The following is a 17,342-nucleotide window of genomic DNA, read 5'->3' on the forward strand; positions in this document are numbered from 1 at the left end:
TGGCGGCCTCCTAGATCTAACCTCCAGAGCAGCTGAGGGCATCCTCCATCACGTGATCTGCAGCATCTCTACCCTAGGCTGCCCTCTTTCCCATCCAGATCAACAGCTTGTCTAAACCTTTACCATTGTCCCCAGATCCACCCTCCTTGCCACTCACACCAGCCTGAAAGGTTGGTGACCTGCCCCCTAGATACGGGGCCCTAGCTGTAGTCCTCTCCCCGACAAGCCACTCTTTCCTTCCATCCCAGTGGAGGACACATCTCTACCTCTGTCTCAAGCTCACTCTCCTTCCCAGTGTAATTCTTTTCTATCTCCTGTGGGATCTTGTTCCACTAAATATTCCTGCTTTCTCTGAAGAGAATCTTCTTATCTTGCTGGTAAAGTTTTCAATCGTTGAGAGTGTAAACATGCTTTCTTTTGCTTCATGCTGTGTGTTTTGTTTTTTTTTTATTGCCCCTCTTTTTCCTTTTTAAACCAGATCTCTTAAAAGACTAGTGTATGTTACCTGCCCTGTCTGCATCTCCTGTCTAGTGTCCAGCCTTTTGCAATCCTTACAGAAAAGGAGCACACTGAGCTGTGTGCAGCCCACGTTCATTCAACAACTCGTCAACATGTACTCCTGAGCTCGATCTGTGCCAGGCACAGGGAATTCAGCAGTAAACAAAATAAAGGTCTTTGTCCTCCTGGAGTTTACATTCTAGTAGGGAAAGGCAAAAAGTAAACATCTATCTGTTAGGTGTGTCAGTGATCTGTGGAATGTTCTAAAGACAAAACGGAGTCAGGATATAAGGGGGCTAAGAGGACATGGATATTTTAAAAGACCTCACAGGTAAATATTTGAACAGAGATCTGAAGCAAGTGAGAAAGCAATCCACGTGGATAACTGGAAGGAGAGCATTTCAGGCCAAACAAAACAAAACAAAAAAAAACAACAAAACATGTAATAAGGCCCTGAGCATATCTGCACATACAAGGAGCATATCTGCACATACAAGGGACAGTAAAAGGGCCAATATGACTGGAGCAGAACAGGGCAGGAAGGAATAGCAGATGAGGCCGGAGATGTAGCTGGTGTCAGATCCACAGGGTTTTCTAGACTAGGGTGAGAATTCTGATGGGAGCCATAAGAGGGGCTTGAGCAAAGGAATGACATGATTTTGGTTTTGTTTTTGTTTTTTTTTTTAGTTTACTTATTTATTTTGAGAGAGAGAACACGGGGAGGGGTGGAGAGAGAGAGAGAGAGAAAGAGAAGCCCAAGTAGGTTCTGCACTGTCAGCACAGAGCCTGACCCAGGACTGGAACTCATGAACCATGAGATCATGACCTGAGCTGAAATCAAGAGCCAGATGCTTAACCAACTGAGCCACCCAGGCGCCCCTTGTTTCTGTTTTAAGGAGAGACTCTGACTGCTGTATGCAGAATAGACCCCAAAAAGGCAGAGTGATCAGTTAGGTTGCTATCAGAATAATGCAGACAGGAGATGATGGTCATCTGGGCGGGGGAGGTATCTGTGGAAGCAGAGAGAAATCCATTCTGGGTAGATCAAAGAGATGACAGGCTAAGCAGTGCTGGCACCTTCCATTCGCCCCGCCAGTGGACTTGCCTCTCCACATTCCACGTTTCTACACCTTGCTTATGGCCCAGGAGGCTGATCCATACAGACTGCATCATATCTGGCTTCCGTTTAGTTTGGCCCCTGAAAGGCTTGTGATCAGAAGGCAGGATGAGCATGAGGTCAGAGTACTGTTCTCTCAGCATCCTCCCTTCCTCCCTGCCACCAGGGGTTGGCTGTGACTGTCTACCTGAGGCTACCACTCTCCCCTACAGTTGCCCTCTCTGGATTCCAGGAAGCTTTCCCCTGTCCTCCCTCCTTCACATACAGGGGTGATTCCAGTTCCTACTGTTGCTAACTCCAGGGTGCTTCAGTATCCTTTCATTGGGTTTCCTGAACCTTGCCCACAACTTTATAAACAGTCCCTTTAGTAAGATTTCCTCAGATTCTTACACTCTTGACTCATACTGGAAGCTAGGGCATCTAATGTAGTAAAAACAGCAGAACTTTTTTTTTTTAAGTTTATTTGTCCATTTTGAGTGAGAGACAGAGAGAGAGAGAGAGGGAGAGAGGGAGAGAGGGAGAGAGGGAGAGGGAATGAGTGGGGGAGGGGCAGAGAGAGAGGGAGAGAGCAAATCCCAAGCAGGCTCCAAGCCATCAGCACAGAGACCAACTCAGGGCTCAGTCTCAGGACCCGTGACATCATGACCTGAGCCAAAGCGAGGCAGAGCTTAACTGACTTAACCAACTGAGCCACCCAGGCACCCCAGAACATTGTTTTTAATCACAGTTTTTTACTTGTTTTTCTTTTCCCTAGTAAAATGCTAAATCCGTGAGGACAGGAACTATCATACTCATGTTTCTATTCTCATAACATAAAGTAGGGTTTACTACAGTTGTATCAGTGTTACAGGTAATGATGCCACCTGAGTCCTTAAGAATTGTCTAAACTATGTTTGATATGAAAGATTTATCAAAAGTATGGTGTGTGTATATCCATCTTAGTGCTTATACGTATAATCTTCATCTTGTTGGATAATTCAGTTCTCTGGGACCAAAGAGACTTTTAAGAAAAAGTTGGGTATACAGCTTTCTTATTACTCATCCTCATGGAGATATTTAGACAATGGTTTGCTGATTTTACCAATTGTTTCTGAACTAGAAAGATACTGTACTATTTGTTCCCACTTTTCCCAAGAACATAAATTTTTACCAAATAAAGATGATGCCAATAACTTTTTTTCCCCAGGAACTTAAAAGGTGTGTGACTTATTAACTTAACAGTTAAGTTACTAACTTACATTTGCATAACATTTTAATAGTGACTACATTTGGTTATATACATTCATAAGATTACCAGTGTGAGGGGCTTCTCGGGGGCTCAGTCAGTTAAACATCTGACTCATGATTTTGGCTCAGGTCATGATCTCATGGTTCATGCGTTCGAGCCCCGTGTCAGGCTCTGCGCTGGCAGTGCGGAGCCTGCTTGGCATTCTCTCTCTCGCCTTCTCTTCCTGCCCCACCCCTGTGTTCTCTCTCTCTCTCTCTCTCTCTCTCTCACACACACACAAAATAAATAAACTTAAAAAAAAAAGATTATCAGTGATCGTTTTCCTGCCAATTTTTGGTTTTAGTTTTGCATTTTGTTATTGATGTTTTCTGTTGATCTAAAGAATATTTTATCTTTATTCTTCACATGCTTAATTATACTTTTATAGTTTTGTGACTTGTTTTTTGTTTTTTTTTTGTTTTTTTTTTTGACCTTGACTTCTTCCTTGCTATTTCCTTGGAGCAAAACCTTAAACAGTAAGCTTCATGGCCTTGAGGTGTAATTTTAATAAAAGCTGTGCTGAGTAATCATTTGGTATAAAGTCCCAACCAAATCCATTAATAGAAAAATAAGCAATGTCTTTTCAAGGTTAACTTTCTTTCTGGTTGCTCACACGAATAATACACACTTACTACATTCATTTAATTATTGCCTGCTATTATAATTTAAGATCCATATTTCTGGTAAGGACAACCAAAAAATAACCTTAAGTTTTAAGAGCAGATTATCAAAGAATTTGTTCATTAAGGACAAATTAATATACCATGGGGTTTTGCTTATATAAAATTGTTGTTAATCCAGGAAAATGTCCAGGAATACCCTCTTGACTGGATACTTTGTTGTGTTTTAACTAAAAAGACATGGCTAGGGACTCCTGGGTGGCTCAGTCAGTTGAGCCTCCAACTCCTGATTCAGCTCAGGTCATGATTCCAGAGTCGTGAAATCAAGCCCCCTATCAGGCTCTGTGCTGAGCATGAAGCCTGTTTACGATTCTCCCTCTCTCCCTCTGCCCCTTTCCCTTGCTCACACTCTCTCTAAAAGAAAAAAAAAACCTATTTTTAAAAGGCATGACCTTCTTTTTCTCCTTTTTTTATTTTTGACATTACTAAATATAAAGTGGGGTTTCTAAAGAGATAAACATTACATTCTTTAAAGCACTTTTATTTTGTGGATTTAAAATTAATTTAATAACTTCATTTGGAAACTGAGTAAGCACTTGATTGAAGCGAGTGTGCGCTTGAACTCTGGGACGTTTAGCGGTTCTCATTCATTAGAGAACTAGTCATTTGGAGGTATCACCAGTCACTCTCTGTGCAGTCCCCTTTTCCTCTCTCTTCTCCTCTATTAACCAGTAAATTATGACTACTTGGCGAGTTGTTATCCATTTGGAAACTCACAACGGTAACAGCGGCGGGAAATAGTGAAATAACGAAAAGTAACAAGCACCGACTTAAATAATTGTACCTTGCTGAAAGTTTCCTAAGCTTTCTAGAAGAGAGTCAATTTAAGCCTCCTCTTTCCTGGGCAAGAAGGGAACAGTTTACCCTGAAATCCCCGTGTTGAGTACAAGGTGGGGGACGGGGGACCGAAAAGATCTGGACCGAAAAGATCTGGTCCGAAGGCCGCTGCGCACTGAGAAGCCGCCCCCTTGATAGACTTGTTCCTACTCCTGCCATTTCTTAGCTCACCGGCCAGATGAGGCTTGATTATTTAGGCCCCTCAGGAAAGTAAGAGGAGTTTACCGTCTTGTCTCAAACTCTGGCCCATGCAGCGCTCGAGTCTCCTCCAGAGTCGCACCGTGGGTGGACCGGTGGGGCCCCTCGGGAGCCATTTCTTTTGTAATTGGCTCGGTTTTTTTCAGTAAAGAGTTGTATAGTTTTAAAAAATTAAAACTCCTTAGATTCTTTCTAGCTGTATAAAACCTCATTCTTCTGTTTGCAGCCTTTTCTTTCTTTTCTTTTTGGGGAGAGGCATATAGTCAATCAGGGTACAAGCTAACCCTCTGAATACAGTTGAGAGGTTAAAGTGCTGAGTTAGTGTTTGGCTCTGGAGGGGCAGGTGAATCAGAGCTTGTCAGAGTATCACTTAACTTAAAAAAGGGAGGGGCAGGAGAAAGTATACCTAGGATGAAAATCCCCATATTTGGACAAAAGCTTGGAATTGGTGGCAGTGAGAGATTTTAGAGAACCCATGAAAAGTGAACAACTAAAGAGTACATTTGGGCTGTTTTGTTTTGTTTTTTGAGATGATAATTGTAAATCCATTGCTTTGTTTTTCAAATATAGATAAGATGCCCTATTTGCTTTGGGCAATTTTTTTAAGTGTTCAGGAGTCTATACATTAGAGTAAATTGGTATGATTTCTATTTCATAATACATTGCTTCAAAAGTTATTCGTGGCCATTTTTAATTGATTTGTCCATGTAAATAGAAAACCATAAAAGCCACTTGAATTGTAATTCATTTCTATTGTCTATGGAATACCCAAACAAGCTTCTATATTAAAACTAAATAGTAGGTCAATTTTCTAGCTATTTATAGAGACCTAAATTTTTTTGTCCTCTCATTTAGAAGAGAACAAGGGAAGCAGTGGTTATTCTTGGATTTCACATTTAGCCAATCCTCACAAATTCTTTCTCTACATAGTATAATTGATTAATACCACCAAATCCAGGGTCAGAGAGCCTGGATTCAAATTCCGGCTAAATGACCTTGAGCAAGTCATTTCACCTCTCTCTGTCACTGTTTCCTTATCTATAGTGGAAATAATTATGTTTCCTACCTTGTAATATTGCTGTGGAGAGTAAATTACTTAATATATGTGATATAGTTAGTGTAGTCCCAAGGCCATAGTTGGCATGGTTTTACATATTAGCTATTATTATAATATTGAGCAGGAGAGCAGAGATTTTAATCCTTAATGAAAATCCAACCTACTTGAGCAATAAGAGAGTTTGTGTACTCAAGTAGATGGAAAAGTATAGTCGGGGAAATGAATTCAAGAAAATTAATCTGGTAGCATTCAATGAAAAGGATTGGTATAAAGAGACACTGGAGTCTCAGGGACCAGTTAGGATGCTCTATTCCAGGAAAGAGGTAAAAACGTCTTGAACTACTATCTCAGTCCATCCAGATTTCTGGAACAAAAATACCATAGACTAGGTGGTTTATAAACAACAGAAATATATTTCTCACTGTTCTGGAGGTTAGGAAGTCCACGATCAAGGCAGGTCTGATTTCTGGTGAGACCCACTTCTTGGTTCATAGGTGGCCATTTTCTCACTGTGTTCCCACATGGTGGAAGGCATGAGAGATCTCTTTGGAGGCCCTATTAGAAGAACAGTAACTCCATTTATGAGAGTTCCACCAACACGACCTCATCAGCTCCTGAAGGCACCACCTCCCAATACAAATTTGGGGTTAGGATTTCAACATATGGATTTGAGGGGGAGGAGGACACAAACGTTCAGCCTATTGCAGCTGCCATTGTGGTGTTGGTAGAAGATGGAAAATGATACGTGAGAAGTTATAGGCTTACATATGGGGGAAAAGGATACACTAACTTGGGGTGCCTGAATGGCTCAGTTGATGAAGCATCCAACTCTTGATTTTGGCTCAGGTCAACATCTCACAGTTCGTGGGTTTGAGCCCCGCGTCGGGCTCTGCACTTCCTCTCTCTCTCTGCCCTTCCCCTGCTCACAGTCTGTTTCTCACTCTCTTACAATAAATAAATAAACCTTTAAAAAATAAATGGTTAAGCATTAAAAAAGAGAGAGAGAATACAGTACCTGATTTTCAAACTGGGTGACTAACATTATGGATGTAATAAATCCAGGATCGTTCTTTGGTTTCTGAACAGTTTCTATATATTGAGAGTTAAGGAATGTAAAATTTAAAAGACAAGTCAAGATTAAATGTGGTCATATCTTATTATGCTGTTATTTATATAACAAGTAAATGGCTAATCGTCATCCATAAAGAAGCACGTTGATAAGAGTAAGATCTTTCAAAGAACTTTCCGCCAGTTAAGAAAAATCTATCCTATTGTGCTGATTCTTTCATTCAGATTCCTACATTATATTGTGTCAGGACTGGCAATTTGTTATTCTTTGCTTCTTGTCTTGTATCCCAAGATTGTTGATGTTGTGATACGAGGAATTCAGACATAAACCTATTGAGAATTAAACCATCAACTTCCGTGCTTGGTCCAACTATAGATGTGGAAACATATATGTAATTATTCAGAGTTGCAAATAATTTTCATCTGTTATTTCATAAGTATTTTTATTATTTCCAGGTCCGATGGATGATGTACTGGATTGTTTTTGCTCTCTATACTGTGATTGAAACAATAACAGATCAAACAGTTGCTTGGTAAGTTCTAGCACTGAGAAAGGGCCAGACTATAGACACCTCATCAGGTGCCCTGAGTTCTTATCCTGCCCTTGGCTGGTAACCCGGTGAATTTGATCAAGTTACTTACTTATCCAGTGTTTCACTTTCTTTATCTGGTTTCCCTATAAGAACATTACTTTCCTTACAGTCCCCCCTCCAATTAAAGCAGCTCGTGTCTCCCCTTGGGTTGCTCCCTGCCCTCCTCCCACACAGGTCCCAATATCTTGGAATACAAAAACTTAGTTGTCATCACCCTTTTTCCACAGAATGACTTGAGGCTATTTTTATCACTTCCTAAATGACTCCCTCTTTGAAGCCCACAGCATCTGATTCTAAACTCCCTCCCCATCCTTAAAACTCTCAACTACAAACATTCAAACTGGATGACGTCAGCATCCACGTGGACGCCCACTCACCACCAGCTCCTTGGCTGCTCTGTTCCAAATAGCTGAGACAAAATTAAAGCATGTTTGTACCCTCAAGGATTTAACATTTTACCAAGAAGCGATACCAAAGGGAACAATTTGAATCTCCTGTGCCATATTTCACTGGTGCGTTTCCATCTAAACCTTACCATCACTGGAGAAGTCCTCCTTTCAAAATCTTTAAAGTTCATACCTTGCCAGTATCCTAAACTGCCCTCGCTGCATAAACCTTCAGCCTAAATTAGCCTTTCTTTGTTTCCTTTCCTGGGCTACAAATGCAGCACCCCCAGAACATCATTCAGCTGCTCTCATGTAGGTACCAGTTTGACCCTCCCCATTCCCTTTACTTGCTGCTTCCCTGCCCTCCTGTATCTGTTTCAGACACTTGCCATTCTCTCCTTTAAACTGTCTTTCTGGCTTTGCTATTCCCATCGTATTCTCACAGCACATTAGGTCATATTGGATTGCTAGGAAAAAAATAAAGAAGTCACCAGACTTTACCGTTCTTAACAACTTGCCCTTATTTATGAACCTCTCTGTGTCTGCAGCCATCTTTCTCTTCTGACTTGAAATGTGAGTTATTCTTCCTCTGTCCCATAGCTCATTCATTTACCTGTTAAGTGTTTGTGGAGAGTTTTGGGGGAGGGTTTTTTGTGTGGTTTTAAATGGCAGAACACAGATTTCAAACCATGCTAGGTCTCTTAAGTTTCCAAGTTCTCTTTTTCAAGACTTCTCATATTTTCCTGATTGCAAATGTCACCTATATAAATTATTAAGAAGCGAGTGGTGTACAAAAAATTTACTGTGAATAGCGAAAGCCCAGAAACTCCTCTGTAACTGCGCCATGGTAAAGACCCTTTGTTGACTACACAACAGCTTTTCCTTACTGCCCTGGACCCGTCTGCCTCATCAGAAGAGCCCAGATTTGTTCAGTTAAACCATGTATCTTAATAATCTGTGTCCCATGGGATGCTAGCCCCTGTGGTATATTGTTCACTTTTGCTGTGGCAGCAAACAACCCTAAAGTCATGATGGGTTAGAAAAACAAACATTTATTTCTTGCTCAACTTATGTAAGGGCAAAAGGTTGGCTGCAGCTTTGCGGGGCTCAGTTCAGTTTTAAGTGTCTTCTCGTTTCAGGCCCAAGGCTGAAGGAGCAGCTGTTTCATGGCAGAAAGCAAAAATTTAAAGCAAGAGGTTGGGGGTGTTGGGGTGAGGAAGTTAAAGGGCATTTAAAGCTTCTGCGTGCATGTGATATGTCACACTCACATTATGTTGGCCAGAGTAAGTCACATGGCTAACCCCGCAGTCATTCCTCGAGGAAGTGCACTCAGCCCGTAGGGAAAACACTGCAAAGTCACATGGAAAGGGGCATGGGTAGCTGACACTAATTCCCAGTCTACCACAATGGTAATTCCATTCCCCTTACAAGTGAATGATTGTCTGCCAAGTGCCGTTTTCCGGCCAAATGAGACTAGAAGGGGAGTTTTGGGGGGAGTGTTGAGAAAGAGAAGGACATGTGTTCATGGGGTAACTTTGTGCCCTTGGAGTATTACAAAGCTTCCTCCTGGCACTTGGAGAGATGTCCAGTACTGACGCCCCCGTTGGGCTCTGCAGAATGGTGGCTGGTATACCTTACTGCCGTGGTCAAATGCTGTTAATCTTCTCTCTGGACTGCTACAGTCAGCGGTCAGCTTGCCTATGGTTGCTTATACAGTTGTAGTAGAAGTTTCGGAATCTCAGCAGGGATCAGGTCACTCTTTGGTTAACTGATTTATAGTTAATGAAATTAATTCGTCAATTCAAACATAGTTATTTCCTTAATCACTCACTTTTACATGTGAAAACTTAATACAATGACTGAACTTTCTTAAAAGAAAGGGTGTGGGTGTGTGTGTGTGTGAGAGAGAGAGAGAGAGAGAGAGAGAGAGAGAGAGATTGATTGATTTCCTCATTGTAGTTTATTTTCACCAGTGGTTTTTTCAAATTTTTTCTTGTTAGGTTCCCCCTGTACTATGAGCTTAAGATTGCTTTTGTCATATGGCTGCTCTCTCCCTATACCAAAGGAGCAAGTTTAATATATAGAAAATTCCTTCATCCACTTCTTTCTTCAAAGGAAAGGGTAAGATCTATAAATCCATAAATCATTTGTTAGAAATGGACATCATCACATGTTTTGTGCTATTAAACAAGTAAAACTATTATATCTTCGGGGAAAAGTCCTTGTTTTTGGCTTGTTGACACTATTGTTAAATAAAATTTATACCCACGAGTTTGTTTGTTTTTCCCCCAGGAGATTGATGACTATATTGTACAAGCAAAGGAGCGGGGCTATGAGACCGTGGTAAACTTCGGGCGACAAGGTTTAGCTTTCGCAGCCACTGCTGCTGTCACTGCAGCGGTGAAGGTAATTGTTTATTTATGTTTTTTATTCAATGTCACATTAAGTCAATGGACAAAGTAGGGTGGCTTTTTATTCTAGATCATTATAAACTTTTGGCAGAATTTTGCTTTGCTTATTTTTGTAATGTAAATGTAAATGATAATTTAAAAAACATTTTAATGCATGTGTTTTATAACTGCTCAATATTCTGAAAGTCTTAACTGATCACAAAATGAGAGCTAGTTAATATATAAAACCATACCTGAAGATGTCATTTTGTCATAATTTTCCTACTTTATAGCCTTAAAATAAGGTTGAGTAAATCACCTATAGTAAAGATGACCATTCTTTCTTTCCCTGTCTCTGGTCTCTCTCTCTCTCTTTCTCTCTCTCTCTCTCTTTCTCTCTCTCTCTCTCTCTCTCCCGATGGCAATATCTTGGTAGGATTTCTGGCTTACTCCTGCACCCCTACTTCAACCAATTTGAGGTAACTGATTATTCAAAATAAGGCATGAAAAAATTCTGTTCTTAAAACTTGAGATTTACTTAGCCAGTTACTAATGTCATGTGTTGTGTTTTTTTGCAAGTGAAGTTATCAAATGTATGCCTTCTGTGAAAACTTGCGTTATGGCTTTGGATTTCTTTGCATGTAGTAATTAGTGTGGTTTATTTTGAATACCATAGCGTAATTGATTTTTGGTGTGTAGTATATGGAAAGAAAACAGGCTCCAGATCCCGAAAATGCTGAGTGTGACTTTTTAAATAACTATTGGTGATTTGCTTAACCTCTGTGTTCACTGGTTGCTTCATGTATAAAAGAGGGGTAATATACCTGTCTGCCAGAGCATATGAAAAAGCACAGTGCTTGCCAAAACATAGTAGGAATATCATGTGTGTGTGTCTCTCTTTCAAGTGAAAATTTGAGTTTGTTGCTATGAAGTGAAATTGAGATTAAATAGTATTCCAGCTTCTGAGTTAGACTTTTTCAACTTGGTTATCTTGAACTAAAATAACAATGCTATGGAAATAAATATTCTAAGTGGTGATTCTGCATAATAGCAATGATGATGGGATATAAAATGTCGGTGGGGTTTCCAGAATGATCCTTAATTTTTCAGAGTGAACTTTGGCTCAAGTACAATTAATATGATCAACAAAATTAAAAACCAAAATTATATTCGGGGCACCTGGGTGGCTCAGTCGGTTGAGCATCCGACTTCGGCTCAGGTCATGATCTCACAGTTTGTGAGTTTGAGCCCCACGTCAGGCTCTGTGCTGACAGCTCAGAGCCTGGAGCCTGCTTCAGATTCTGTGTCTCCCTCTCTCTCTGCCCCTCCCCACTTGTTCTCTCTCTCTCTCTCTCTCTCTCTCTGTCTCTCTCTCTCTCTCTCTTCCCCCCTCTCCCCCCTCCCTCTCCCTCTCTCTCTGTCTCTCTCAAAAATAAACATTAAAAATCTAAATTATATTCAGATTATATCCCCAGAAGTGTTACATTCAGAATTAAGTGTAAACTTATTAACTATGCAGCCCTAGACATGTAAGACAACTGTATCATTAATGATTATTAACTATCAGCACTTTAGTGAAGAATAGTTTACCTGTTACCTGGCTTTTAAAGGCTTTTTCTTTTATTAGTATAGATATACTAAAAATTTTAATCTTATTGGACTGTTATCCATTGTAAAAGAAGTTCATTTGCTTTTTTTTCTTGCTTAATGAGAATACATTCCTGATTTCCATGTGTCCTAAAAAAGAGCATCCAAGAGACATAATATTCAACAACTAGAAATTCTACCATAAGACCACAGATGCAGTTATTGAAGAAATAATACAATAATATTTCCCAGAACTGAAGGACATGATTTCTAGATTGAAAGAACCCACGGGGCCTCTGGGTGGCTCAGGCAGTTAAGCATCTGACTCTTGATCTCATCTCTGGTCTTGATCTCACCTTGGGAGTTCAAGCTATGCCCTGGACTCTGCACTGGGTATGAACCTTACTTAAAAAAAAAAAAATAGAAAGAGCCCACAAAGTACCCAGCACAATGAATGAAAAAAAGACTGACTGTAAGCAAGGTCATTGGAATAGTCCAGAGACACTAGAGACAAGGAAAAAGCGTTTAAAGATTCCAAAGATAAAAAGTATGTCACATCCAAATGACCAAAAATCGGAAAGGCATTAAATTTCTGAATAGTGACAATGGAAGCTTGAAGACCAAAGAATAATACCATCCGTGATACCATAATTTTCACCCTCACATTCTGAAACAGTCAAGCTCTCAGTCATGTGTGAGCTTAGAATCAATCTAATTTTTTTTTAAAGCATGCCAAGTCACAAAATTTACCTCCTATTCATTCTTTGTCAGGGTAGATATGCTCTGCCACAATTAGGGAATAATCCATGAAGAAGGAAACCCATGGTATCAGGAGATAGGGTATCTAGCACTGAAGGGAGGGGACAGTACTTCCTAGAATGTACATCTACATAGCAAGTCAAGTGCAATTGGCCGAAATTGGATGTGATGGATGCAGGGTGCCAGGAGAGGTATCTCAGGGGAATGTATGAGGATGAGAGTATCTAATAGGTTTAACCCTATGCAGGGATGATACTTAAATTAGTCAGCACATGCTACAGCCAGTCAGAAGACACTGAACACCACGAAAAATATACTGGAGGCAATGTGAAGAGGGAGGCATAGCATGACTAATCAAAGGAGTATTTTAAAAACGGGATAATTGTTGACTCTGGAAAATAACAAAAGTTATATAAGAAAGGAAGTGTAATAATGGAGCATGACTAGGCCCAGCAGCAAGCAGCATTTATATCAGAATCATGAGAACACAGACCGTAGATTGAACAACTGTGATTTTGCTCTCTCAGGAAGGTGGAGGAAGGAGAAAAGGAAGTGGAAGAGAAAGAAAATCCTCACCTGTCATCTAGGAAAGTAAAGGGTTTGATTTTTTTTTTTTTTTTAACATTTATTTATTATTAAGAGACAGAGAGGGACGCCTGGGTGGCTCAGTTGGTGAGCATCCGACTTCGGCTTAGGTCATGATCTCACAGCTCGTGAGTTCGAGCCCCACGTTGGGCTCTGTGCTGACAGCTTGGAGCCTGGAGCCTGCTTCGGATTCTGTGTCTCCCTCTCTCTCTGCCCCTAACCCACTCGCGTTCTGTCTGTGTCTCTCAAAAATAAATAAACATTCAAAAAAAAAAAAAAAAGAGGCAGAAACTGAGCATGAGCATGGGAGGGGCAGAGAGGGGAGGAGACACAGAATCTGAAGAGGGCTCCAGGCTCTGAGATGTCAGCACAGAGCCCGATACGGGTCTCAAACTCACAAACCCTGAGATCATGACCTGAGCCGAAGTCAGACACTCAACCGACTGAGCCACCCATGTGCCCTGGAAAGTAGAGGGTTTAAAGTGGTGCCTTCAAGAGGATACAGAGAAGGGGACCAGGGAAAAAACAAGAAAGCCTGTTGCTTTCCTTTGTTATAAAATGTACTTTTATTTGACTTTACAAATGAAGTATAGTTGATCCCTGAACAATAAGGGTTTCAACTGCCTGGGTCCACTTACATGCCAGTTTTTTTTTCAATAAATTCAATACAGTCCTCTATATGTATTTTCTCTTCCTTAAGATTTTCTCAGTAGCATTTTCTTTTCCCTAGTTCACTTTATTGTAAGAGCACTGTACATAATACATGTAACATACAAAATACATGTTAATCGGCTGGTACTAGTGAGGCTTCCATTCAAAGGAGTCAAAACTTGTAGGCAGATTTTTCACTGCCCGGTAGTTGATGCCCATAACCCCCACGTTGTTCAAGGGTCAAATGGTACATGTATTATTACCCCCCCACCCCGCCATGAATATGCTTTCTCAGTTTAACATTTTTAAAAGCATCACTCAACATGATTCTATGGCAAAAACCGAAACATTAAATTTCCACTTGAAAAATTGCTTAGAAAATATGGACATTTTAGAACATTGTTTTGGGAAATGTAGAAGCATACAAATTGCATTTTTCCTACTCAATTCAACACGTAAATGTAGTTTCTAGTCCTGCTACTCTGTGAAACACCTTCTTACATACATATTGTGACTATTTCATGGGATATGTGTTTTACTTTCACTTATGTTTATTGCTTCCAAACCCTCTATGTGGGGGATCAGAAAAATCCCCACTAGAGCCACCTGGGTGGCACAGTCAGTTAAGGTCCAACTTTTGATTTTGGCTCAGGTAATAATCTCACACGTTGTGGGGCCCCATACTGGGCATGGAACCTGCTTAAGATTCTCTCTTCTCCCTACACATCTTTCTCCACAAGCCTGCTTGCTTAATCCCCATTATGTTGTCTTATCCCCGTCCCTTCCTCATTTGTTTTTATTTTATTCTTTGCTGCCATCAGTGTTTAGCATCCTGCACATTTATTCAACATCTGCTGGTTTAATGCCTACTGTATGGTCGGTGCTGGGGATGCAGCCGAGAACAAGATAGATACGGTCACTACTCTCACTGCCTGCTGTCTCGCTGAATGTCTGTTTTCATTAACTGAAAATTTTATCTCATCTTTGGTTGCTAAAAGCTTTCCCCTTGCCCTCCATTATTAAAATAAGCATTAACTCACAGAAATACTTTCCTTTAGAAAGGCTATAAAAGCAATCCTATACCTATATTTCTCTGCTTTCTTCTTTGTGATTCATGGTTTGTGTTTATCTATATATTTAGCATCATAAAACCACCTCTCCATTCAAAGGCAGGAAATAGCATACGAACCATTCATCTAAGTTACCACTGCAAATCAAATGCATGTCCCATAATTTGAATTCGTTTTGGAACTTTCCCTCCTTGTCTGTGATGTGGTGGTCCTTTTGTTATCAAGATCACTATATGTCAGGTAGCCCTCACCATTCTCAGCATGAACACTGTGAATGTTGGCTTCAGCCTGGATTTTATTCATTAGGAATAGTCATTAAATATGCCAAACATAGCATAATGTTAACACTATTTGCCTCAGTTTGTACTGTGCCTATTTTCGTGTAAGTGAAATTAGTTTCATCTCTGGAGATGTCAAAGAAAGGCCCTATGATGGAAGAAATCACTGAACCAGACACTTCATACTAAAGAGTAAATTGAAACTGAAATAGAAAATAGGTCAAGTTTAAGGAGAAACTCCAAGAAAGCCAGTAGTAAAGCTTGAGAATTAATTTATGATTTTTACAACATATAGTTTGTTAAAAATATCTTTCAGGCTAAAAATGATTGGACTCTTGGTATGACCTTTAAAGATCGGTAATACTCCCTGACTAGGATTCCCAAGTTGAACCACCTGAGCATGTTAAAGATGAAAATAGGAATCTAATCAGAACATTTATTACACTGTAAAGCAATTTTCTGAAAATGTTACTCAGTTCTGTGACCTCATTACCAGGCATCTGTTCACAAGGTCAGTGTACAAGTTTATTTTGGCTGAGCAAAGCAGAGACATATGAAGGACCTTCAAGGATTTTGCTGAGGATGTTCAGCATTCCATAGCTTTCACATGAGAAATGCAGGTGGCTTTTGTACAGATGAGCAACATTACTACCAGATAAAGGGCCGATGAAGAAAAGTACCATTATAACGTCATATTAACCATCTCTGACTTTTCTCTGGCAGCCTTTTCTTGGCAAACTCTTTAGCAAATATTATTTTAAAAAATCAATTATCACAGAAATTAGAGCCTTCCAGGTAAAATTGCTAAAAGCTAATAAACTTTAAATGATGATGATGATGATTAGGTCCAAATCCTGACATCTTGCTGTCTGCCTTAATGACTTTCTGTTTGTGAAAGGATTTGAGGATATTCACAGGCTTAGTATCATCCATTTAAAAAGAGAGCATTTGTACAGACAATGGAAAGAAGGGTCAAACTATTTTCCCTACAATCTAGGGAAGCAGAATGTTATAATGAATATTTAATTCACGAATAGTCTGGTTATCTGCATTTTCTAGCCCTGGTTCTGCCCTAATTAGTCATGAGATTTGGGGCAGATCATCTGCACTGATCTAAGTTTTAATTTTCTTACCTATAAAACAAAGAGGTGATACCTGACTTCTGAAACCTCTTCTAGTTCCAAAACAGTAGTTGGTTCTCTCACTGGGAGAAGATTTTGCCCCCAGAGGAACATTTGGCAATGTCTGGAGACATTTGGGGTTGTCACAACTGGGGTTGTCACAACTTGTGTCTAGGGGGTAGAAGTCAGGAATGCTGCTTAATATCCTGTGATCCAGCCCCAAATTATCCAGCCCCAAAACAGCAGCAGTGCTGAGACTGAGAAAGCCTGCTCTAAAGGTACAATGAGTCAGAAAAAATGGAAAGGACATATAAATATGTATAGATAGTTTGGTGTGGGCTACAAATAATATACTTCCTTTTTTATGTTTTTGTCTGTTACAGATGTTCTTTGATAAATATATATAGATATACATATATAATCTTTAATGTTTATTTTTGAGAGAGAAGGACCACAAGTGGGGGAGGAGCAGAGAGAGGGGGAGACCCAGAATCCAAAGCACGCTCCAGGCTTTGAGCTGTCAGCACAGAGCCCAACGCCAGGCTTGAACCCACGAACTGTGAGATCATGACCCCAGCCGAAGCTGGATGCTTAACTGACTGAGCCACCCAGGCGGCCCTTTATTGCTTTAATCTTAAAACCACTAAAATTTATTATTCACTTAACAGGAATGCAATCAATTCCATTCTAGGCTTAATCAGATTAATTCTCGAATGTCCTTAGAAGAAAAGGATTTTTCACTAAAAACTTGGAAGTAACCTTGTCTGCATTTTAATGTAGTATGTCAGAGATCAACAAGAAATAGAGCTTATTCATTATTGAACAGTATAGTAAAAATTATTCTGTAAAAGCTTGCTTGTAAGATTACAAAGATTGTTTTTAAATTCTTAAAAAAATAAGAGAGGAAGTTGAAGTTTTTATATAAAACCTAATAAGCTCAGTAAATTCTTATTTAACACAAAATATAATAATTTTAACAGTGTTTAACCAGGAAATGAAGTATTTAAACAAAAGCAGAATTAAAAAAAAAAGTAAATAAATAATAAAAAAAACAAAGAATTGTTTGGGAGTAGCAAAGTTGGAATTAGTCATACATACAGGGTCCCCTTTTACCACTTCTCAGCTGAAGAATATTACCCAGAGGATGAATGTGTTAGATCTGAACCCAGGACCCCAACCCAGTCAGCCCCTTATAAGTGT

At 39.9% G+C, this 17,342-nt stretch overlaps 1 protein-coding gene across 1 annotated transcript in view; it reads left to right on the forward strand.

The window, feature by feature from the left end:
* Nucleotides 1-17,342, forward strand: part of REEP3 (receptor accessory protein 3) — a 100,202-nt gene that overhangs the window by 64,338 nt on the left and 18,522 nt on the right. The window contains exons 3-5 of the mRNA XM_027062099.2: nt 7,179-7,255; nt 9,702-9,822; nt 9,994-10,107. Coding sequence (XP_026917900.2) covers nt 7,179-7,255; nt 9,702-9,822; nt 9,994-10,107 — 312 coding nt within the window. The remainder of the gene's footprint in view (nt 1-7,178; nt 7,256-9,701; nt 9,823-9,993; nt 10,108-17,342) is intronic.

Source organism: Acinonyx jubatus, chromosome D2 (genome assembly GCF_027475565.1).
Source record: "Acinonyx jubatus isolate Ajub_Pintada_27869175 chromosome D2, VMU_Ajub_asm_v1.0, whole genome shotgun sequence".
NCBI lineage: Eukaryota > Metazoa > Chordata > Mammalia > Carnivora > Felidae > Acinonyx > Acinonyx jubatus.